Below are 26,085 nucleotides of genomic sequence, written 5' to 3' on the forward strand. Positions count from 1 at the left end.
ACACCTTTGGATTTTATAAAAGTCTTAATAAAACTTAAATCCTAAACCAAAGACTAATCGTAAACTTGTTTCAACTTATATAGGCAATATGTCTCTCAACCATCTCTCAATCTTCAATCCTCGATCAAACTCGAAAACGAAAACTACGTAGATTCAAAACATAACCTCGACATAATCCTTACCAAGCACAAATGGGTACTCACCACCCCGTGTCCTCCTCTGACGAATGATGATTCAACTCAAGAGGACAATGACGCCTTAGCGGCCAGGCTTCGATCCGATGAGATTGTGAGGTTCTATATCTTAGGATCTATGAACAATATGCTGAAAAAGCAACATCGTGACATCGAGACTGCCGCCGAAATGCTCTACAATCTCTTTGAGATATTTGGAGGGCAAAGGCATCAAACAAGGCAACAAGCAGTCCGACAGTTTATGAACTGTCATATGAAGGCTAGGACTCCTGTTAGAGACTTTATGATACTGATCATTAGTTTTCTGAATAGAATGGAAATCCTAGGATCTGAGATTGATGGGAAGAATGTCATAGATATGATCTTAGAAACTCTCCCCGCGTCTCTTGATACCTCCAAGATGAACTACTCCATTAACAAGCTAGAGTACACTGTTACCAAGCTTATGGAGGAACTTCACACTGCTGTAGGTCTCACTAAGAAAAAGAGGAATCAAGGAGAGGCACATGCTACTGAGCAAAAAGCCTCCGCCTCTGGAACTAAGAAGAGACTTTACAAGGCCGATAAAAAGAACTGTCCCGCCTATCTCAAAGCAAAGAAACATAGTATTGTACTAGTTACCAAAGCATGCTTAGTAGCTGATAATGTATCAACGTGGATTCTTGACTCCGCTGCTACTAACCATATTTGTTGTTCCTTGAATGGTTTCAAGAAAACCAAAAGCTTAGAGGAAGGCGAGTTCTGTTTCAAATGGGGTGATGGGAGCCTGGTGTCTGCGAAGGCTGTGGGATCTGTGACGCTGTCTTTTGAAGACCGCACTTTAAACTTGAATAATGTTTATTTTGTTCCTACCTTTGGGAAGAACTTAATATCCGTTGCTCGTCTTTGTGAGTAAGATTATTGTTTAAAGTTCATTAAGAATGGAATTCGTATTTCGTTTCCTGATAATTCTTTTGTCACTGATGCATGTATGAAGAATGCTCTTTTTTACATCTATCCCACTAAACCTTCTCTTTTAGACACCGAAATAGATAACGATCTAATTAGGGAGCCAAAGAGGATCAAACTTTCTGAATCCTCCGATCTAACAAAATCAACATACCTCTGGCACTTAAGACTTGGTCATATCAGTCTAGATAGGATTAAGAGACTTGTGAGGGATGGTCCACTCCAAGCCTCTGCAATAGGTTCACTACCTACTTGTGAATCCTGTATAGAAGGAAAAATGACTAAGCGACCTTTCTCCGATAAGGGTCGAAGAGCCACTGAGTTGCTGGAACTAATACATTCTGATGTATGTGGTCCGCTCAACCAACAGGCACGTGTAGGATACGAATACTTCGTTACCTTCACTGATGATTACTCAAGATATGGGTTTGTCTATTTGCTGAAACACAAATCCGAGACCTTTAACGTATTTAAGGTCTTTAGGGCTTTAGTGGAAAAGCAAACTTGCAAAGTGATCAAAACCCTTCGATCCGATCGAGGTGGTGAGTATATGTCTGGAGAGTTCGATGACTTTCTTAAAGAAGAAGGTATCGCTTCTCAGCTTACCGCACCTGGCACACCTCAACAAAACGGAGTGTCAGAGAGAAGGAACCGAACTCTAATGGAGATGGTTAGATCAATGATGAGTTACTCATCACTCCCTCCTTCCTTTTGGGGATATGCCCTCGAAACAGCCGCTTACATTCTGAACCAAGTTCCGTCTAAAACGGTTCCTGGTACTCCTTATGAACGATGGACTGGCCGTAAAGTGAATCTTGGCCGCATCCGAATTTGGGGTTGCCCTGCACACGTGCTGAGGCAAAAGACTAGCAAGTTGGCTAGTAGGTCAGAATTGTGCCTGTTTGTAGGATATCCGAAGGAAACCAAAGGTTTTACTTTCTATAGTCCCGAGGACGATAAGACTTTCGTTAGCACGAATGCTCGTTTCCTTGAGGAGGACTTTATGAAGGATGCGAAACCTAGAAGCAAAATTGTGCTTGAAGAAAAGTTGGGTGAGGAAGCTTCTACCTCATCTGTAAGAACTGTTCTTACCCCAACTGAAACACAACCTAACTCATCAGAATCTCGTCGAGTAGTACTTAGACGTAGTGGGAGGGCTACTCAAAAGCCTGACAGGTACATGTCTTATGGAGACTCTCTTGTAGCCGTCTCCGACATGGATGACCCTGTTTCCTATAGCCAAGCGATGGCTTGTTCTGAATCAAACCTTTGGCTTGACGCCATGAAAGTTGAAATGCACTCGATGTATGTCAACAAAGTCTGGAAACTTGTAGACCTTCCTGAAGGGATTAAACCCGTAGGGTGTAAGTGGATATACAAGAAGAAAAGGGGTCCTGATGGGAACGTCGAGACGTTCAAAGCACGACTTGTGGCAAAGGGTTATACCCAACAAGAAGGGATTGACTATGAAGAAACCTTCTCGCCAGTCGCAATGCTTAAATCCATCCGCATACTCCTATCCATAGCTGCAGCTCTCGACTATGAGATCTGGCAAATGGATGTCAAGACAGCCTTTCTGAATGGCAATCTTGACGAGCGCATTTACATGGCTCAACCAGACGGTTTCGTGGATAAAGGTCAAGAGACCAAGGTTTGTGAGTTGCTTAAATCCATTTATGGACTAAAGCAAGCATCTAGGTCATGGAATATTAGATTCGATGAAACTGTAAAGAGCTTCGGCTTTGAACAGTCAATAGATGAGCCTTGTGTTTACAAGTTAATACACGAAGGCAAAGTTGTGTTTCTAGTACTATATGTCGATGATATACTACTCATTGGTAATGACGTGGGTAAGTTATCTGAGGTTAAGGTCTGGCTGGCAAAGCAATTCGATATGAAGGATCTAGGAGAAGCCGCGTACATTCTGGGAATCCAAATCTTTCGAGATAGGAAAAACCGGACCCTGTCGCTCTCTCAAGCATCTTATATTGATAAGGTGATGGATCGCTTCTCGATGCAAGACTGCAAGAGGGGTCAAACACCCTTTAGGCATGGAGTTTCACTCTCTAAGGACCAGTCTCCCAAGACTGCACAAGAGATTGAAGACATGAGGAAGATTCCTTACGCCTCTGCCGTAGGAAGCCTCATGTATGCTATGCTTTGCACTAGACCTGATATATGTTTCGCCGTTGGCGTAGTTAGCCGTTTCCAATCCAACCCTGGACCCGAGCACTGGATTGCTGTTAAGCATGTTCTTAAGTATCTTCGAAGAACTAGGAACTTGATGCTTACATACTCAGGTACTAACCTGACTATGACGGGATATACCGACTCCGATTTTCAAGCGGATAAGGATTCCAGGAAATCCACTTCGGGATCTGTGTTCATCCTTAATGGTGGAGCTGTTGTGTGGAGAAGTATTAAGCAATCTTTCATTGCTGACTCCACAATGGAAGCAGAATATGTGGCTACTTGTGAAGCATCCAAAAAGGCTGTATGGCTTAGAAAATTCCTTAAGTATTTGGAAGTTGTTCCAAACGTCGAGGAGCCCATAACCCTTTATTGTGATATTAGTGGGGTTGTCGCTAACTCAAAGGAACCTAGAAGCCATACGCGCTCTAAGCATATTGAGAAGAAATACCATTTGATTCGAGAGATCGCGCAACGCGGAGACGTGGAGGTGAATTAGATCTCTGGAAGATCTATTCACCAAGGCCCTAGCGAACCTGGTCTTCGACCAACTTCGAGAGGGATTAGGCATGTAGGACTACTCACATCTTCTTTGAGTCAAGTGGGAGTTTGTTGTCAATGGTGCCCACAAGAAGAGTAGTAGTGTCTATTTGTGTACATTTGATTTCATATAGTCTTACGAAGACTCTTGCTTGTAATTGCTTATTCGTTAATAAAAAGTTGAAACGTTCATTCAATCTTCCTTGTCTGAAGCTTTATGATAAAACCTTAGTCTTTTAGTCCATAAACAAACTTAACAACTTACGAAGAGACAAATGTAGATTTGCATGAACAAACTCTTCGTAGTTTGCTTAAAACGATATATTCGCAATCTTAAGGTCAAAGGACTATTGACCTCAGTATGATTGTTAGAAGAATCTATGATGTTTGGTTATGAGGCATTGAGAGTTGGGGACTCTATAGTTCTTCTAGGTATCTTCCGAAGATACTGAATTGACCAGTGCACTTCTAGAGACAATATAAGAACAAACCATTTAACCTCTTATGTCTCGAAGTCACTATGTATGAATTGCATCATGCTTACCTTAATCCTGAAATGAGACATGCCATTTCACACCTTAGTATTTTCATTTGAGAAAGTCAAAGTTCGGACTCACTATGTGATTCCGAACAAGGCCTATTGGTGAAGTACTAAGTTGTGAGTCTGTCATGAGTAACTTTGTGAAGTTCTCATAGATATGGAATTCATGTACAAGATTGTTGAAATGCAATGTATGTCACCTCATGCTTTGTTCCTTGGAGTGTGAATAAATGAACTGGCCAGTGTCCAAATTGAGTCCTGACTCTTTTGGATGAAACAATGTGACTTGTTAGCTCCTCGTCAATACATTGTTTCTAACTTATTCACAAGCGACAAAGGAGTTGAGGAAATAACAGCTAGAAGGGTAAAATGGTAATTTAGTAAATCCCGACTAGCTGATGACATTCATGAAGGGTAAACATAGATAATATTCAGTGGATCCGCTCATCATAATTAGGTCGAATTCTTGAGTAGAAAATAAATTCATTTGAACCGAGAGATTTTCAGTGTCAGCTCTTTAGTGGAGTCAGTTGGCATTAAGCTAAACTTGGAAAAGGTTTGTGAACTTTTGAGTCCAAGTGTTTAGCTCAAGCTTTGTTCATTTGGGTCCATGAGGTCACTGTCACGAATCACATCGATAGGAATTGTTAAACTGGAAGCTAAGTCAAAACAAGAACGAAAATTGTCGAAAGGGTATTTTTGTCTTTTGAGACATAAGGATGAAATGGATGTCAATAAATTTTGACAAGTTCATTTGATGACAAAATGTCACTCGGCCATAATATGATTAACTGGGCCTTGTGAATTAATTTCATTTCATAAGAATTTTATTGAAAATTCTTAATGGGCCTTTCTCATGTTGTCATGAACAAATGAAGAAGCTTCTAGAAGCTCCTTCTAGAGAGACTTGGGCGCCTACCCTAATAGAGAAATATGAGAGTTTATTTTGTGCATAAATGTATTTAGATACTTGCCAAAAGAAAAAGAGGAAACAAATTTCCTCCAAGAGGAAAGTGGGAATCGGCCAAGTGAGAGACAAGGCAAGGCCTTGAACAAAATAGGAAACAAATCAAGGCTTCTAGAAGCTTTGAGTTGGCCGAGTGTCTCAAAGGGAAAAAGAGGAAATTGCTCATGAATATGTGATATTCTATAGAAGAGGAAACTACCTTATTGAAGGTGAGACCTCTCCTATAAATAGGAGCCTCATTTCCTCACATTTGATTCATCCAAAGTTTTAGAGATTGAGAGCTTCTCTCTCTAGACTTGGCCGCCCCTTCCTCTCTCTCTCTAGATTATATTTTCGATTTTTCTTGTCTTGGCACCTAGGTCCTCACTCGACCTAGTGTTTAGCTCTGCGACTTCGAGACTCGTTCTTAAGTCGTAGTGTTTAAAAGTGCCCACTCACTGATTCCTTCTTTTCGAGTGATTTAGTGATAGAAACTTTCGTGGTTGCTCGAGGTGCCGAGGAAAGAAAGAGAGACGTGCTGCGAGGGGAGACGAGCGTTGAAAACTTTCCACAAGCTTCTTCAAAGTTCAAGCTTCAAGAAAGGTTAGTAAACTTCTAGCTCATATTGGTTTTTAATTACATGTACTTGCACTTGTCTAGGTTAGTAAAAACCGTTTTTACTTGTAAAAGAAAATTTTTAAAATTCCGCCGCTTACCGAAGCGTTAATTATTTTCTTAAACCCTAGATCGATTCCAACACAGAATACTTGACTGTGTTACCACTACTAAGTTCTCGGTTCTAGTTAATGGACAGCCCTCCGAGTCCTTCAACGCTACCCGAGGCCTTCGCCAAGGTGATCCTTTATCCCCATATCTTTTTCTGCTATGCGCCCAAGGTTTTTCCTCCTTGATTCACCAACAGGTCAACTCCGAGGCTATCCATGGCATCCGCGTATCGAGTAGGAGCCCGGAGGTGTCGCACCTGTTCTTCGCTGATGACAGCCTGGTCTTCTTCCGAGCGGAAGCTAATGAGTGCCGAGCCCTCCGCCAATGCATTTCCAAGTACGAAAAGGCGTCGGGGCAGGTGGTCAACTTCGACAAATCGACGATCTCGTTCTCACCCAACACTTCCCCTTACCACATTGGCCTGATCAAAGAGTTGCTTGGAGTGCGTGTGGCCGAGGGACTCGAGCTCTACCTGGGACTACCCACCTTTACTCTCCGATCAAAGAATCTCCAATTCGGCTATCTGAGGACGAGAGCCCTTCGGAAAATTGGGGGGTGGAGCCAGAAGTTGATTTCGATGGGGGGGCGAGAGACTTTAATCAAGTCTGTAATCCAATCCATTCCGACGTATGCCATGAGCTCGTTCAAAATTCCTATAGGAGTTTGTGAAGAAATTGAGAAGGAGTGCGCCAATTATTGGTGGGGAATGGAGGGGTCGAAGAATAAAATCCACTGGAAACGGTGGGATCAGCTATGTCGGCCAAAGAATCAAGGAGGGATGGCCTTCCGAAAACTCACCGACTTCAATCAAGCTCTCTTAGCCAAACAAGTGTGGAGAATGGCGTGTGAGCCACAAACCTTAGCGGCGAGGGTCATGGCAGGAAAGTATTTCTACAATTCCTCGATTCTAGATGGGAAAGTTAAGTCGGGGTGCTCCTATGTGTGGAGAAGCCTAGTGTGGGGGGCGGAGCTGCTCAAAGCGGGATGCAGATGGCGAGTCGGAGATGGTAAATCCCTGCGTATCTATGGAGATAAATGGTTACCGACACCATCTTCTTTCGCTGTCCAGTCACCACGGCGACTTAGGCCGGAAGCCAAGGTCAGTGAGTTACTGCTCGAGTCAGGAGAGTGGAATGTCCAACTGATCAGAGAGGTGTTCTTACCTTTCGAAGCAGAGGCCATTCTAGCCATGGCACGACCAAATTTGCAGCAGAAAGACGGTCTGGTGTGGCACGCGGGGCCTCATGGAGTTTATTCAGTTCGCAGCGGATACCATTTCGCAAGAACAAATGGCGATAATAAGGAGGAGGCTGGCCCGTCTAATACCTCACCCGATGAGCTCTGGAGTAAGATTTGGAGACTAGAGGTTCCCCCCAAAGTCAAAGTGTTCCTGTGGAGGGCTAGTGAGGACATTATTCCGACGAGAGCGAATCTTGAACGCCGTCATGTCCCGATCCAACCCGATTGTCCCCTCTGCAACTGTAAGAAGGAGTCCTCCAGCCACGCTCTCATCTTCTGCCCCTCGGTAGACGAGGCGTGGTCAAACACACCTTTTGATCACCTCCGAGACAGGAACCCACAACAAGGGCTGAGAGACTTTCTACTGGAAGCCATCGGGAAACCATCCCTAGCTCTCCTTGGGATGTTTATCTGGGAGGTGTGGAACCAGCACAACAGGCTTCTCCACGAGGGTCGGGTGACTTTACCTCTGTGTTCACGCGGGCGGTGAATTTACTGGAGGATTTTCGGCGCCTCAGTTCTACAGCGACAGTGAGAGAGAAGGAGGCGGTCGGCGATGCCTGGACCCCGCCTCGACGGCTCCAGTGGAAGATCAATGTGGATGCTGCTTTTCCCCAATCGGGTGCGGCAATGGGGTTGGGAGGTTGTGGCCGCGACGCGACGGGCAGGTTTGTTGCTGGTTTTACGAGAGTCAAACCAAAGGCGAGGTCTGTCCTCCAGGCGGAATTAGAGGCGATCAGAGCGGGGCTGGTCTTCGCTTCGAAGTGGGGGATGTGGCCGTGTGAGTTGGAGACAGATGCCAAAACTGCGACTGTGCTGGTTCTCAGTAAGACCGAGGTTCAGGACGAGAGTGGCTTTCTCATAGCCGACATTTCAAGATTACTTCGGGAGTCAGGGTCGAAACTTAGCTTTGTTAAGAGGGAAGGCAATAAAGCAGCTCATACTCTAGCGCAAGCTTCTTTTAATTTTAATTTTCCTGCTACTTGGACTTCGGTCCCCCCGAGTTGTATTGCGGATATTGTTTTGGCGGAGTCCGCCGCGTTTTCTCATTAATCAATAAAGTTGTTTTGTCCTCAAAAAAAAAAAAAAAAAAACTATGAAAATACGTAATACTTTAATAGTTGAAAAGTTATACAAACTAGGTCACGTGAAATCAACGTTTTAAGATAATTTGAAAAATAGCCAACAAACATGAGGTGGTAATTCGTGTATCTTTACTATGCCCATTTTATCCTTTTTGTTTTTTATTTTTGGAATTAATATTATTCATTTAATTAATTGATTGATTTTACATATATATAATTTTGTTTACTTGGCATTTATTATAGAATTCAGTTATGTAAAGATCTTTAAAATTTAAACATACCAACCCTAATTCTTAGGATCTTTTTATATCCCTCCTGTCTCTTTTTTGCAATCATGTTCTCTCTCTCTTTTTCATGGTGTACTGGGTGGGAGAGAAGATCTCTGGTTCTAAATCATGATTCGACTAAAGTATAACGTAGGTAAGATCAAATAAAGTAGTCAATATAAGTAATAAATTGTTTTGATATGGGTTTGTATGTTAATCGCATTTTGTCATGCTTCTCTTTTTTTGTTGTTGTGATACATAAGGGTGGAGCACCTTAACCGATTATGGATTTTAAAACAACAAACAAACATGAATTTCACTAAACAAATGCCCAAAATTGGTACTTGTGTGGGTGAGTCAACAATACAGCCAAAATACTTTCGTATACTTTAGGCTTTTTCCACTTCTTTAATCCAATCCTTTCAGATTTTTTTCAGGTTTTTTTAGTTAATAATTTTTTTTTTTCATTTTCCGTATATTTGTGTTTATGTTTTGGTAAATCAGGTGTACTGGTATTAATATCATTATATATAACATATATGTAATTTCGGTTTATTTCGATGTATTCGTATTAATTTTGGTTTATTTGTGGAAGAATTGGCGGCTCTTTGTCTTCGGTCGGAGAATTGATGGTTCGAGGCGGATGACAAGTTGACTCGGCGGTGAAAATTTTGTAATATTTTTAGAGAACTTTTTAATCTAATAATGGGATTGTTATTGACTGTAATATTTTATATTTATTTATTTTATTTTTGTTAACTAATTTATATTTGTTAGCTTTTCAATTTAATGAAGTGTATTTTTGTTTGATTAAGTGAGTTAATGTTAGGGGTGGCAATTTGGTCCGGACACGAAACACGAAACGGTTACGACACGATTTAAAGCGGATTTGGATCTCAATAAATGGGTCGGTTCTTAATTGGATCGAACACGCTAACACGATTAAATAATGGTTCAAAACGACACGATTACGGTAACACGATAAAAAGCCGATTAACACGATTATTAAATGGTCGACACGAAACACGATTACGACCTGCACGAATATGATCCAATTAACACGATTACGAGTAATAGCACGATTACGATCCATTTAAACACGATTAATATTATATATGTAAAATTATAAATTTATAACTATAAACATAAAATTATAATTATAAACATAAAATTGATATTAGAAAACATGATGTAATAAATAAAGTATATTCGTATAAATATCAATTCACGTATGATAACATATAGTCAATAGTATACCAATTGACTTAACGGGAGCAATAAAAATCCCAATTCATTTCAAACAATCACAATTACTATAGTCTCATAATAATATATCATATTCAATTTTGTTTTATTTCAATTCATATCAAACAATTTTCATTCACAATCACAATAACTATCATATCATAATAACGTATCATATTCAATTTTATTGGATTTCAATTAAATTCATATTGAAAAATCACAATTTGAAATTGAAAGTACGTATCACATTCAATTTTATTTTATTTCAATTCAATTCAATTCATATCAAACAATTACAATTTACAATCACAATAACTATCATCTCATAATAACGTATCATATTCAATTTTATGTGATTTAATTCAATTCAATTCACAATCACAATAACTATCGTCTCATAATAACGTATCATATTCAATTTTGTTTGATTTCAATTCAATTAAATTCATATTGCAAAATCATAATTTATAATTGACAGTCACAATAATTATAGTCTCATTACAACATATCATATTCAGTTTCTTTAAATCATTTGAGTATTGGTTAGAGAGTCACTCATAGTGTATTTGTTGAATATGTGAATGTGAATTTGGGTATTGATTATGTACTTGTTGAACTTTTGATTTTCGGTATTGTTGAACTTCTGGTCTTGGGCATTGTTGAACTTCTGATTTCGGCTTGAGTTTAAAGTGTGTTGTTTTTGGTGTAAGTGTTTTTATTTTTATTTTTTTACAGGCTATAAATGGATTGTGATTATAAATCAGTTGAATAAACAATGTCGATGTATCGGAAGTTAGTACAAAAAGAAAGATGACAATTCTGATCTTATGAATGTAATGTTTTTTATAATTATATCGCAACTAATTGAGTCCAAATGTCTAAACACGGTTAAAACACGGTTAAATACCCATTTAACACGACTATTAAACGGTTTAATTTAAACGGTTATGGATCTGTAAAAAAAAATAAACGGTCGGATTTGGATCTAGATTTCAAACACGATTAATAAATGGTCGGATTTGGTTCTAGCAATTATTTATACAAACACGATTAACACGACACGAACACGAAATTGCCATCCCTAGTTAATGTGATTTATTAGTTATTTTGCAAAATAAACTAAACATTGATTATTTTGAAAAATGTATGTTTCTGATTGACTTCTACTGAAATTCTCTTAATAGCTTAAGAGAAACATATGTGACAAAGCGATAAAAATATTTGAGGTTGTTAGATTTCGATTCGGCAATATTCAATAGAAACATAAACGATGATATTTGAGATTGCTAGATTTTGAGTTGGCAATAGTCAATAAAAACATAAACGATGATATAAATACTGTGAGAAAAATATTTTTGATGGGTATGCCACGTTCCGAAAAATAAACCGCGGATAATAAGAAAAGCAATATCGACATACAAGTCCCTTCATCCGTAAGCACGAGTAATATTGATATATATATATTACCATAGACAACTTACACCTGTTTAGACCACCATGTTTGTGTTTGACATCCAATTTGAACAGCTAAAATACATTTTTGTAAAACCACACCAATTCTCTTTATTATTTTATTCAAATTAAGCAGTTTTAACATCACAATGAACTCCATGCATGTCTCCATGGCGCTCGGACATACTGAGTGTTCGAAGCAAATAACGATCCACGATACAAGGAATTTTTTTATTTTTTTTATTTTTTTTAACCCGAAACTTATAAATGCAACCACAAAAGGGCACAATTAGTGTAACCGATGAATTGGGAAGTCCAATTATTCCACTAAAATCTTACATTTATGATTTTCTTTTCTCTCCCGCAGAATTTTAACGCCAAGATACCTGATTCAATAAACCATCAAACCAATCTAAGATTAAGCACTTGAAAGAGAAAAACGTCCAAACTCCTTTTCGGTCTGAATTGATTTCCGATTTTGGGTTCCCAAATTCTAGTCCCAAAAACACGAGTGCATAGCAATAACCTTATCTTAAATTTTTTATAATGGTGATAACGATATGATGATTATGAAATAAAAGTATGAATAATAGTACATTACCCGCACAATGTTTCAAATATGCTTTCATCTTTTGAAAACAAAAATAATATAACAAAAAAACTAGTGTTGGAGTTGTTATATATACATATTTATTTGTCGGAAATTGTTATATATATGTAAGGGACCATTAGGAAAATAGTCAATTTAAACGTTTGTCGTTACTAATAGCCAACATTTGATAAATCTTAGATAATAGCCACTTTCATATGTAAATCTTAGGTAAATACTCACTATTATATACCAAAAATTGGCTATTTATGGAATATTTAAATATTCGAGGTATTGAAAAAATCATTATTTTCAAACTTGATAACTCTGAAATTTCCCCTTATAAAATTGAGGCCAAAATGGATCAAACAAGATAATAAACAACAGCGAACCTAATCATTTTAGATCGAACTGGTTCGGTTTCATAAGACTTAAAATCATTTTCATATTATTTACATCACATAAAATTTAACTAGAAAATTAGCGTAAAAAGAAATTATCCTAAGACGATAAATGCCATCAATGAATATGTTCATCTCAGAGTTAAAACGTTTAACGCAAACTTTAAGTTTCAATTTTCTAAAGTTAAACATAAAGAAAAAAAAAAGAGTAAAAAGAAGTGAATCAATCTGGTTCAGTCTAAGCTGCGATTTTAATATTAATCTGGTTCAGTCTAAATTGTTTTAAATGGGTGGTATTAAAATTAAAAATATGTGTATTCTAGTTCATCTTGCGATTTTTATGCACATCTCTAAAATTTAATTGAAAGCTAGAAACAAAAAATCTTACCGTCCTATCATCATAAGAGTGGCTTGAGGATTCGTTCCTGGCGAGGTAACCAAAGTTGAGCCGTCAACAACTCGGAGAGACTTTGCCCCGATGACTCGATAATCACCATCGACCACTTTTCCGACGAGACAGCCTCCGTGGTAGTGCCAGATGGTCGTCACCGTGCTCCGGCAGAAATCCCTCATCGCCGCCCCATCCGAAGTGTTGGCCGGCAAAGGTGTCCCGTAGAACAAGAAATCCTTATTCTTCCCCTTTGAGTCCGCGTGCTTGAACCCTTCCATCGCTCTGGTCTCGAGCATTTCCCCAACATTCCTCATAGCCGAGACGCAGTTCTTGAGGTCCGACGGGTGGTTGAAGTAGTTGAACCGCACTCGCGGGGCGGGCCTCGGCCCATGGGCCGAGGCCAGAGAGAGGTTGCCGCGGGACAAGGGGTCGGAGAGTTTGTAAGCGAGGGTGGCGATGTTTAGGGTGACGGATGATTTCCTGGCAAAGTAGCCGAAGGGAAACGGGGCCGAGGACAAGGGGAAGAACGAGGAGACGGCCTCGAAGTAGTAGTTTTCGTTGATCCCGACTACTTGGACGGAGGAGGGGTCGGTGGTGAAAGGGAGTATGAGGTTAATGTTGTTGCGGGGATTGTCGACCATGTATTTCCCCACGTTTGGGTTCGGGAGGACTACGGGGATTCCCAAGGACGAGAGATCCGAAGGTGCTCCGATTCCGCTTAGGAGAAGAAGTTGCGGGCTCCCAATTGAGCCCGCGCTTATGATCACCTCTCCTTTTGGCTGCACGAACGCTTTGTGCGGTTTCCCGTTGGAATCCGTATAGGAAACCCCGATTGCGGCTGGTTCTGTCCATCAATAACACTGTTTTTTTTAGAAATTAAAGAGGCAATATACTCCCAAATATGTCACAAAGGCCATCAAAGTAAGCTAGGTGGAGGGGTGTGTCCAAGGTCTCCCTCAACAAATGTCACATATAATATACATTTAGAAAAATTATGTTATATATTTATTAATGACTTACAAGAGCTACTTTTTTAATTAGAATATAAAAATATACTTTTTTTTTGTCATTCTTACTTTATACAACGCTATAAATATTATTTAGGGGAAATTATAAAAATAATAACTTTAAAGTGTAACATTTTAAAAATAGCTGTTATTTTAAATCTTTTAAAAAATAGATATTTTACAAACGTTAAACAATTATATTCTTTCTAAATTAAATTGTAAACAAGAAATAAAGTTAATTAAAGTCTAAAATAGTAAATAATTTTTTTTAAAAACGATAAAAATCAAGAAAAAAAATGATGGTTTACAACTTAAAAAGAGCTATTTTCATAATAAAATTTATAAACATGCTATTTTTTCTTAAAAAAAAGCTACCAGTAGCAATTTTTACTATTATTTATTATTTATGTTGCCTAACAAAATTACTATTTGCGGTCCAAAAGGTAATTTTTGTCTAGCCCGCTCTATAAGCCACTTCACCCTGCTAGGCCTTTGCCATTTCATAAAACCATCTTATGCTGAATTCTACCTGTGCTTGTGGTGGAGAAGAGAATTTTCTCAACAGTAGCGTGGACGGCGATACGCAAGTTCTCGAACTCTCCTCTGTTCAGAAGCTCCACAGCTCCGTGCCTCTGTCCTGTTCGATCAAACGTCGAACCCGAAACCTTAGTCCCAATCAAGTGATCTAAACGAAAGCCGTTGTTAGGGCCGTGCCCGAGGCCCAACAGAGCGTCCCTCACCGCCGTCTGCCATGGAACGAGCTCGGGCCGTGACACGAGGTCCCTCTCGACCCACCGATACGCCTCACTGACAGATTCCATGTCCCATTCCACGCCCGATCTCTCGTAGAATCGAGCCTCGGCTCTAGAGTAGAACCCGGCGTTGATCATGCTCGAGCCTCCGAGGACCCGGCCCCGAACGCTGTCCACGCCGTCCTCGGAAGTGAACCTTTGTGCGGACGTGGATTCTTCGTCGTCTTCTTCTTCTTCCATGAGATTGGCAAAGAAACCGCTTAAGTTTAGGACGTTTGGTTTTGCTTTTGGGACGCCGCCTTTCTCGAGGACGAGGACCGAGTGTTTCTTGGACAAAGTGGCCGCCAGAGGACAACCTGCCGTTCCTCCTCCGACCACTATATAGTCGTAGGTTTCGCTCTCAGGAAATTCGGTTGCGTTGAGAACGCTTTTCATGTAACTAAAATCTGCAAAAAAAAAAAAAGGAAGAGAGAAAAACTTTGAATTTAGTCTTTTCTCTTGGTCAAAAGAAAAAAACATCATGGTTTTCATTAGAATTTTCCTTTCTTTAGCACATTTTAAAAAATTAGTTATAACAACAAAAATTAATGACATGATTTATTTCGATAGGAGAGATAGAAAAAATAAACAAAATGGGATGAACAATGGTGATTCCAAAAAATTAGTAAATATGGAACTAGTCGGCTTGCTTAAATTAATTACATCATATATGAATTATATATAACATTAACATACCCATTTATTTATAATTTAAAAAATTCAGATAAATTAGCCGAACACAATGTTATGATAGTTTTGCAACTACTTTCCCTGCTGTTGCCTATTCACGAAAAAATAAACCCTACTTTACTTATTCTAATAAAAAAAAATTTGTTGGAACTAGTGCATAATCTACCTTCTTTTAATATTTTAGTCAAAATTTCATTTTATTAAAAAAATAGTCCATTGGCCAAAGTAAATTAAATTAACTAAAAAACTTAATTTAATTTACTTCGATCTGATGGACAATTTTCTTAATAAAATGAAATTTTAACTATTTTTGAAAGGAAAGTGAGCTATTGTACTGCTGGTCTAATTGTCCCTATTCTAAATAATGTCTTTTTTTATGTCATAGCTAACATTTTTTCTTTTACTTTTTTTTTTTTTGATAAAAAGAGTGTTTGTTAAAAAAAATTCACAAAAAATGATGAGAATGAACAAATATTGATTTTAGTCTTGAATTATTCTTCTCACTGTCAAAATGATTTTCAGTTCCCTTTAATTCTTATGGTACTTTTAGATGGTATCAAAGCCACAAAGGCCAAACAAATATATGATCCAATCATTGGGACTCAGACCCAAAATAACTGAACATAAATAACCGCCATTTCAGAGAGTTTCACTAGATATATATTATACATTTATTAAAATTGAAACAATAAAGTATTATGTGAAGATATCTTTTGACTTTCTTAGTTTATCAAATGCTGTTTGAGAGACGAATTTAGAGCTGTTCATAGCTATCAACGGCAGAGAAGTAGCATGTCTTATGGATATATATATAAAATTTTTGAACACTGTGTTTATTTTTGGATCAGCAGATTGTCATGTAAGTAATGCCTAACTTGAGCAAAAATCTTTGTGGGGAAAGAAATAGAAAACGAAATAATTGAAGTGGACGAGTTTTGAAGATTTGGCTATTAAATGAAACTCCAATTACATAGCATAATTTTTTTTTCCTTTTCATTTTGAAATAGAGAAGAAGAACACTAAATTATATATATAGATATACATATATATATATATATATATATTTAGATATACATATATATATATGTATATTTATATTAATAGTAACAATTATAGTATATATATGTTACCAGGAGCTGGAGACAAAGCCTGAATCTGTACTTGACTTCTCAAACTAGTAAGAAAAATGAGGCTGAGAAGAGATGAAAAAAGTGCCATTTTTGTGAACTCACTTATTGTTTGAAAGATCAGATAGCTGGCTACTTATAGGGAAAATATAAACAGTAATCTTTCAGTTTAATTGAAATACGCGATTTATACCACCAGTTTTTAGAAATATCATACATATTTTTCCAGTTAAATATAAATGACATATATCTCCCCTAAAAATATGTTATATTTCAAATACCACAATTTTCGTTTATTTTTTTTTACAAAAAATAATTTGAATTCTCCAAAATGTCTTTAATAAAATAAATAATTATTTAAAAAATTAAAACTTCTCTTATAAATACAATCCTTAACTTTTATAAAGAAAGCTTTTAATTTTTTTTTGTTATATAAAATATAGAAAATAAAAAATTATTTCATTAAGGGTATTTTGGAGAATTCAAATTATTTTTGTAAAAAAATAAACGAAAGGGATGGTATTTGAAATATAACATATTTTTAGAGGAGATATATGTCATTTATATTAAACTGAAATGATATATCTGATATTTTTAAGAACTTAGAGTATAAATTGCGTATTTCGATTAAACAAAGGGCAGGGCCGGCCCAAACTCACCGGGGGCTCTAGACGATTCAATATTTTGGGGCCCTATAATACTAATAAAAATTTAAATTTTCAGGGTAAAAATGTAAATTTTTTAAAAAATGGGCCAAAAGTGTAAATTTTCAGAGTAAAAATGTAAATTTTCTTAAAAATAGGAAAAACGTGTAAATTTTTTGGGGCCCATCCACATTTGAGGCCCTAGGCCTGGGCCTAGCCCGCCTTAGCCCAGGGCCGGCACTGATACTGTTCATATTTTCTCATATTTATAAAGAAAATATTTGAAAAAAAAATGTGCATTATAATTCTTGTCTCCATCTATGTCACTTTTTTTTTTGTCGTAAGATAAAATATATTGGTCTTCTTTCAAACGTGGCGATTAAATAAAATTACAAGGTGGGACCCTATTTACCATAATTACTCATTGAGAAATAATCAATAGCAGAATCCATTAATTTAACAAAGCAAAAAGGCGATTGAGTATTGATCATATGCAATAGAAATAATTATAGCATTTCCATTATTATTATTATTATTATTATTATTATTATTATTAATATTATTATTATTATTATTATTAATATTATTATTATTTTGAAAATTCTACAACAACTGTTCATGGATATGAAAAAAATTGATGGAGACTGTACATGAAATGATACGAGCCACACAAATTTTAATTGCTGAAAGTTCTAGTCCCGAGTCCAAACAAAATTCCCTTGACACATTATTTTCGCCGTTTTATTTTTTGTTTTTTTTGTTTTTTGGCTACAGATTTCTATTGCGCAAAATGTGCCGTAGAGATTACTCACAAAAATCTTGGACGGTGAATGGCTCAATAGTGACATAAATCTATCATTTAGTGTGTGTTGATTTACAAATTAGTACAATAAATATTTCACGAAGAACACTTGATTCTGAAAACGGAGTCCAAAAAACTTCAAATGTCTAGGTAAAATTATCTCTAAGTACAAACAAATCTAATTAAACAGAACAAGTAAATGAAGGTGCACGATTGGTGAGACTTCATGTCTAGGATCTGTGTGTGAAAAAATCTACCGTACTTGTTCAGCGAGCTCCTCTTCTATTTATAGACGTCTTGAGTCGAGTACGCGAGGTGATCAGTCCCACGTCCTTGACAGTTATCAAGTGATTGCTCCCAGAACGTGTGTAGTGGGTGATTCTTCATCGTGTGCTCGGCATAATCGATGTGAACGTTTTTTCTTTAATTTTTAATTATGTACACGTGTTTAACTTGTTTTGACAAGTCTTTGACCTACATCTTCTCTATTCTCCAAAGTTCTGCTTGATAGAATTCGTGTTTGACTTATGAACGGATCGTTTCTTAACTTTCATGAATCCTCGAGTCTATTTGACTCGGACTCAGTGCTAAATTCTTAATGTTCTCGGACTTATGCAATTTATATGATTTACACAGTGTATAATTGGCTTGACAAACTATGTCGTGCATTGTTCACAAAAATACATAAATGATTGAACTACATGAACAAATAGACCAATTAGAGATTATAAAAGAAATATAAGCGAGACAAGATAAAATTGAGTATCAAAATGAGATATTCTAATATTTATTGGAGTATATCATCCATCTACATAATCAGAGACAGAACTAGAAATCAAATTTAGAGAGGCCGAATGTTAAAGCTAAATATTATAAGAGTTCATTAGGTAAATAGCAACATATATAGTTTGACATTGCTAAATAACCAACGTTTCGTAAATTTTAGGTAAATAGTCACTTTCATATATTTACATACGTAAATCTTAGATACATAGTCACTTCCATTTATGAGGCTAGTTCCTCTTTATGACTATTTATCTAAGATTTACGAAACGTTGGCTATATAGCAATTCCAAAAGTTTTAATTGGCTATTTACCTAATATTTTTTTTTATATTATAATGTTAAAGGTAAAAAAAATATAATTAGAAGGGATCCAAATTCAATTTAAGTTGAATTTTGCATAAATTTGTAATAAAATAATACTATAATATAACCTAATAAATATGTGTTATGTAGGTTGTTGATGAATAAAAATTGGTTGTCTCGGCGAATACTAGTGTATGCCGAACACGCTTGGTAAATACGTTGATAATCTAAGACGGATTGTACTTATATTAGGTGAATCTAAAGGATTAATGTTGGACTCGTTTTGCATTTATATGCATGGATGAGGTTAGATTGTGGGCTAATCAATTCCCACTCTGAATGATTACTATGGTAATCATTTGCATTCGTGTCATACGATGCTAGCTATTTTAGCTATTTGATAGTCGAGTGGTTTTTACGCGACCGTTATAAACACTCGATTCTAATCTTCTTTTGATTTTATTTAATAGTTTTTCAGACCACAACTTAGAATCATATAGGTTTCTCATTCGGTATTATTTTGAATTTTTTTTTGTGTTTGTGTTGGCGACGATTTTCTCGTTCATTGATATTTAAAATTAAACATTGATTATTTTGATAAATTTATGTTTATGATTGATTTTTCTAATCAAGTTCCTTTTTAAGAGAAACATATGTGACGAAGCGATACAAATATTTGAGGTCGTTAGATTTCGAGTCGGCAATAGTCAATAGAAACATAAATGATGATATTTGAGGTTGTTAGATTTCGAGTCGGCAATAGTCAATAGAATCATAAACGATGATATAAACACTGCGAGAAAAATATTTTTGATGGGTATGCCACGTTCCGGAAAATAAACCACGGATAATAAGAAAAGCAATATTGATATACGAGTCCCTTCATCCGTAATAACGAGTAATAATATACTGATATATATTACCATAGACAACTTACACCTGTTTAGACCACCATGTTTGTGTCTCGCATCCAATTTGAATAGCTAAAATACATTTTTGTAAAACAACACCAATTCTCTTTATTATTTTATTTAAATTAAGCAGTTTTAATTAACATCACAATGAACTCCATGGCGCTTGGACATATTGAGAGTTTGAATCAAATTACGACCCACCATACAAGGAACTTTTTATTTTTTTTAACTTATAAATACAACCACAAAAAGGCACAATTATTGCAACGGATGAATTGGGAAGTCCAATTATTCCACTAAAATCTTACATTCTAATTATGATTTTCTTTTCTCTCCCGCAGAATTTTAACGCCAAGATACCTGATTCAACAAACCATCAAACCAATCTAAGATTAAGCACTTGAAAGAGAAAAACGTCCAAACTCCTTTTCGGTCTGAATTGATTTCCGATTTTGGGTTCCCAAATTCTAGTCCCAAAAACACGAGTGCATAGCAATAACCTTATCTAAAATTTTTTATAATGGTGATAACGATATGATGATTATGAAATAAAAGTATGAATAATAGTACATTACCCGCACAATGTTTCAAATATGCTTTCATCTTTTGAAAATAAAAATGATATATAACAAAAAAACTAGTGTTGGAGTTGTTATATATATATATATATATATATATATATATATATATATATATATATATATATATATATATATGTAAATACAACAGTGCGTTATTTTTTTTTTATCCAACATATTTTCTAGTGGTGTGCTAGTCTAATCCGTTCCAAATCGAACTCCAAACCGGATCAGACACCATTTGTAACAGTTTTTTATTATTATTTTTTTTATTTTTATTTTTATAAATAATGTGCGTTGCCTAATTTTGAAAACGTTTTCGAGAATATCCTGTATTTTATTCTTATTTTGAAACTGAACTAGCCGAATTCAAGAAAGGAATGAACATATGATCATAAGGAATGAATTCTTGGATACTTTATGCGATTATAAGAATACTTCATTTTACACAGCTTTATTTGACTTTCTTTGGTTAAGCTTCATTAAATTTAATCTTGATTATTTACAATTTCATTTAAAATAACGACAAAATCAAGTGAAAATCAAAAATATGAAGTATTTATAGAATGTTTAAAAGTTCGAGGTACTGAAAAAAACCATTATCTTCTAACTAGATAACACTGGAAATTCCCCTTTATAAAATTGAGACCATAATGGATCAAACAAAAAGATAAACAAAAGCGGACCTAATCATTTTAGATCGAACTGGTTCGGTTTCATATGACTTTAAATCATTTTCATATTATTTACATCACATAAAATTTAACTAGAAAATTAGCGTAAAAAGCAATTATCCTAAGACGATAAATGCCATCAATGAATATGTTCATCTCAGAGTTAAAATGTTTAACAAAAAATTTAGTTTGAATTTTCTAAAGCTAAACATATAGAAAAAAGTAAGAATAAAAAGAAGTGAATCAATCTAGTCCAGTCTAAGCTGCGATTTTAATATTAATAACCAGACAAGACCGATTCGAAAATTGGACCACATAAAGTTTAGGAAACAAATTATTTTAAATTGGTGGTATTAAAAATTAAAAATATATGTGTAGTCTAGTTCATCTTGCGATTTTTATGCACATCTCTAAAATTTAATTGAAAGCTAGAAAAAAAAACTTACCGGCCTATCATCATAAGAGTGGCTTGAGGATTCGTTCCGGGTGAGGTAACCAAAGTTGACCCATCAATGACTCGAAGCGACTTTGCCCCGATGACTCGATAATCACCATCGACCACCTTTCCGACGAGGCAGCCTCCGTGGTAGTGCCAGATGGTCGTCACCGTGCTCCGACAGAAATCACTCATCGCGCGCCCATCCAAAGTGTTGGCCGGCAAAGGTGTCCCGTAGAACAAGAATTCCTTATTCTTCCCCTTTGAGTCCGCGTGCTTGAACCCTTCCATCGCTCCGGTCTCGAGCATCTCCCCGACATTCCTCATTGCCGAGACGCAGTTCTTGAGGTCCGACGGATGGTTGAAGTAGTTGAACCGCACTCGCGGGGCGGGCCTCGGCCCATGGGCCGAGGCCAGAGAGAGGTTTCCGTGCGACAAAGGGTCAGCGAGTTTCATAGCGATGGTACCGATGTTTAGGGTTACCGAGGACTTTTTGGCAAAGTAGCCGAAAGGCGATGGGGTCGAGACTAAGGGTAAGAACGAGGAGACGGGCTCGAAGTAGTAGTTTTCCGTGATCCCGACGATTTGGACCGAGGATGGGTCGGTGTTGAAAGGAAGGACGAGGTTGATGTTGTTGCGGGGATTATCGACCATGTCTTTCCCGACGTGAGGGTTCGGGATAACTACGGGGATTCCAAAGGATGAGAGATCGGTAGGTGGTCCGATTCCGCTTAACAAGAGAAGTTGGGGGCTCCCGATCGCGCCCGCGCTCACGATGACTTCTCCTTTTGACCGCACGAACGCCTTGTGCGATTTTCCGTTCGAATCCATGTAGGAAACTCCTATCGCAGTTGGTTCTGTTCAATCAAATCATGACAATTTCATAATCCATGAGTCAAGTCTTAAGGCCTCGCGTATTTAATTATTTATTTATTTAATGATCATCTATATCTTTATTTTTCCTTCAAATTGTGTGTCCTCATAGTCAACATTGCATATTAAAGATGATTATTGTATCTATTTATTTTATATAAATAAAACTAATGGTAGTTTATGTGTTAATTTAACAAAACTATACTTAATAAAACTTCCAATATTGTAACTTATTTTAGAAATGGTTTAATAATACATTAGATAGATACAATATTGTGTACTTTATTACGTTCATTTTTTAGTGAAGTAATAAGCTAAATATATATAAAAATTAAATTATTAAATTATTAAATAAAAAGTAGATATCTACTATTAATAAGATATATGATACGATCAGACAACAATTAATATAAAAATTAATTGATTAGGTGTATTTATTGTGATCGAATCAAATGTATGGTGTATGACAAGTGACAACAGCAGTTGAACTATAAAAACTAGAGTTTTTATCCAAAACAAAAACTATAAAAACTAGCGATAACCCCTTATTAAACGTAAGATAATGCAGAGTTATTATTATTCTTTATTAAAAGTCGTTTGACGCTAGCGTATGAAGACAGCAGTTGAACTAAAAAAAACTAGAGATACTCCTTAAGTCTAAAAAGATATTACACACCGTTTTTTTGTTTGTTTGTTTTTTATTTTATTTTATTTTAATTAATTATTTTAAGTCGTCTTGGATTTAGGGATGACGGCACATGTATTGGTTTCTTTGGTTTGACATTTCCAGTATTAGCTGGGAAATTATGACCAATTGATTATAAACTATACTTATCATTTTGAAAAATCTGTTAAAATAATGATATTAAACTAATTGATTATAAAAAAAATATAAAATTATAATTAAATAATAAAAAAATAATTTCGTACATTTTCTATTAACAATGTATATTATATATTTTCAATTGTATATAAATTATGTACATTTACCTTGTATATATAATTTATATATATATATAAGAGTAAATATTTTATTTACATCTAGCTATTGATCTTGATACTTCGAAAATTTTAACTATTTTATTCAATGTAGACAATAAAAATTATTTTCTATAATTATTAGTTTCAGTTAAGTATTTAGTAAGAACACTACCTTATTTATTAAATAGTTTATATAAAAGACATTTTAAGTAAGTTGAAATTTACTTGTGGCTTTGGTGGAGAAGAGAATTTTCTCCACATTCGCGTGGATAGCAATGCGCAAGTTCTTGAGCTCTCCTTTATTCAGAAGTTCCACGGCTCCGTGCCTTTGCCCTGATCGGTCGAACGTCGAACCAGAAATCTTAGTCCCAATCAAGTGATCTAAGGTAAATCCATTATCCGGGCCAACCCCTGTGCCCAGAAGAGCGTCCCTCACCGCTATCTGCCAAGGCACGAGCTTGGGCCGGGATACGAGATCCTCCTCAACCCAATGGTATGCTTCCTTGACCAATTCCATGTCCCATTCCACGCCCGACCTCGCATAGAATCGTTCCTCGGCTCTAGAGAAGAACCCGGCGTTAATCATGCTGGTCCCGCCCAGAACTCGGCCCCGTGCACTATCTACACCGTCCTCAGAAGTAAATTTTTGGGCGGGTGTGGAACCGTCGTCCTCCTCCATGAGGTTGGCGAAGAAGCCGCTCAAGTGAAGGACGTTCGGTCTCATTTTAGGGGTGTCCCCCCTCTCGAGGATGAGTACGGAGTATTTTTTAGACAAAGTGGCTGCCAAAGGACAACCTGTTGTCCCCCCTCCAACCACTATGTAGTCGTAAATTTCACTCTCTGGTGATTCAGTCGCATTGTATACGCTTTTCATGTAATTAAAATCTGCAAACACGAAAACGAATAAAAAGATCTTAATTACATATAGATCCTATTAAATAAAAATTTTTCTAGCTAGTTAACCAATTGAAAGTAATAAATTTACAAAATATGTTTAATATTAGTAATAAAAACGCCAAATTTTACAACAAAAAAAAATCACGTAAGTACTAGTTGCCAAAAATATTTTATTATCATTTTTTATCTATATCAAAAAAAATTTATAAATAGGTATCATGTCATATAGTGTCAGAAACGTTATGGCATTAAATTTTTTTTAGCTATTTTGCTAAAAAAATTGAAAACCTTGACTATATTCTGTTAAAAATTTAAATCCTTGACTATTTAAATTTATAAAACTATTTTTATATTTTTTAAATAAGAGGGCACATATAAAACTTGATATACACCAGAGAATAATTCATTTAAGACTACATGATTTACAAAAAGAGCTAAAGTTCTATAATTAATAGGTCAAATTTGAGCACCCAAAAATAAAAAAATAACCTTGATACATATTCAAATTTGAACATGCTTACGTACTATATCGACAGGAATGCCCAAATAATGAAGAATCAATATAACTGTACCTAGCTAGTCAAATTTTGGCCAAAATTAGAGAATAGCGAAATACTTAATTAAATCCAAAACTATTTTGTGTACAGGATTTAATTATATATCAGACATATTATATAGAGAAAAATATTTAATGTCTAATAAAAATGGAAAATTATTCTTAATAATGTTTATGTATATGTATAAGGTCGAGAGGTGGAAAATTATTCTTAATAATGTTTATAACAACAAACCAGCTAGACTTGAATGAAATTATACTTTTTATATTTGAATAATTAGACAATAATTTTAATGTAGGATAGTTATTAGGTTAACATTTTCTTATATATATATATATATATATATATATATATATATATATTAATATTATTGCGTTGGCTACTGATTTTAAGAAAATTGGACGTTTTCTGTTTCTCTTAAGAAATAAAGAGCAGTAATAATCTAAATACACACATAGACACACACACACACACACACACACACACACACACACACACACATATATATATATATATATATATAATATGTACAGTTATAACTAACAGCATATGTATTTATAGATTAGACTATAATTTTAATGTATGATATATAGCTATTACGCTAGCAGTTTCCTATATATACTTTATATATATGTATATATATATATATATTATGTTTGGGTACATATTTTTAAAAAATTGGACGTTCTTTCTCTCTACCAAAGAAATAAAGCAGTAATACTATTATATATATATATATATATATATATATATATATATAATTATGTACAATTATATGTATATGAAGATATAGTAATATGTTACCCGGAGCCGGAGCCAATGCCTGAACCTGTAGTTGCTGTCTCAAACTAGTAAGAAATATTAGGCAAAGAAGAGATGACAAAGTTGCCATTTTTATGAACTCAGATAATTGCATGAAGGATTAGGCAGCGTCTGGTTGTTTATATAGGAAAAACCTAAAGAACGAAAGAGAAGAAGAAAATGATTTGTAATCTATTTTATGTGTGAATCGGTGATTATTTTTATTTGAAGGATCAATTATGTTATACTTGTTTTTAGCCTAACAAATATGTTTATTTCAAAGGGTGGGACCCCATCATTCAAAAATTATAATTTAAGCAATAATTATAAGTATAATCAAGCAACTACTTGATATGGTTAAGTGATTACGATTCTCATAATAACCCAGCCATATGATAATAAAGTAATTACACATAGTTAGTAAAATAGATACAATTCTATATATACTACCCTTCTGAAAAGGGTGATTATT

At 35.7% G+C, this 26,085-nt stretch overlaps 2 protein-coding genes across 2 annotated transcripts; both read right to left on the reverse strand.

Moving 5' to 3' along the window:
• Positions 1-11,583: 11,583 nt before the first annotated feature.
• LOC149395032 ((R)-mandelonitrile lyase 1-like) lies at positions 11,584-16,463 on the reverse strand. Its single transcript, XM_089615069.1, has 4 exons — positions 16,372-16,463; positions 14,290-14,958; positions 12,751-13,597; positions 11,584-11,758 (listed from the first exon to the last, which is right to left on the reverse strand). Exons 1-4 carry the CDS (start codon positions 16,457-16,459, stop codon positions 11,692-11,694), a joined length of 1,671 nt encoding a protein of 556 aa, XP_089471195.1. The 5' UTR covers positions 16,460-16,463; the 3' UTR covers positions 11,584-11,691.
• Positions 16,464-19,794: 3,331 nt separating this feature from the next.
• LOC149395033 ((R)-mandelonitrile lyase 1-like) lies at positions 19,795-25,809 on the reverse strand. Its single transcript, XM_089615448.1, has 4 exons — positions 25,617-25,809; positions 23,584-24,243; positions 21,515-22,361; positions 19,795-20,176 (listed from the first exon to the last, which is right to left on the reverse strand). The coding sequence occupies exons 1-4, from the start codon at positions 25,726-25,728 to the stop codon at positions 20,128-20,130; spliced, it is 1,668 nt and encodes a 555-aa protein (XP_089471574.1). The 5' UTR covers positions 25,729-25,809; the 3' UTR covers positions 19,795-20,127.
• Positions 25,810-26,085: the final 276 nt, after the last annotated feature.

This window comes from Urtica dioica, chromosome 5, assembly GCF_054948205.1.
Source record: "Urtica dioica subsp. dioica isolate 48M chromosome 5, U.dioica_male_clone48M_v1_H2, whole genome shotgun sequence".
In the NCBI taxonomy this organism is placed as follows: Eukaryota; Viridiplantae; Streptophyta; class Magnoliopsida; order Rosales; family Urticaceae; genus Urtica; species Urtica dioica.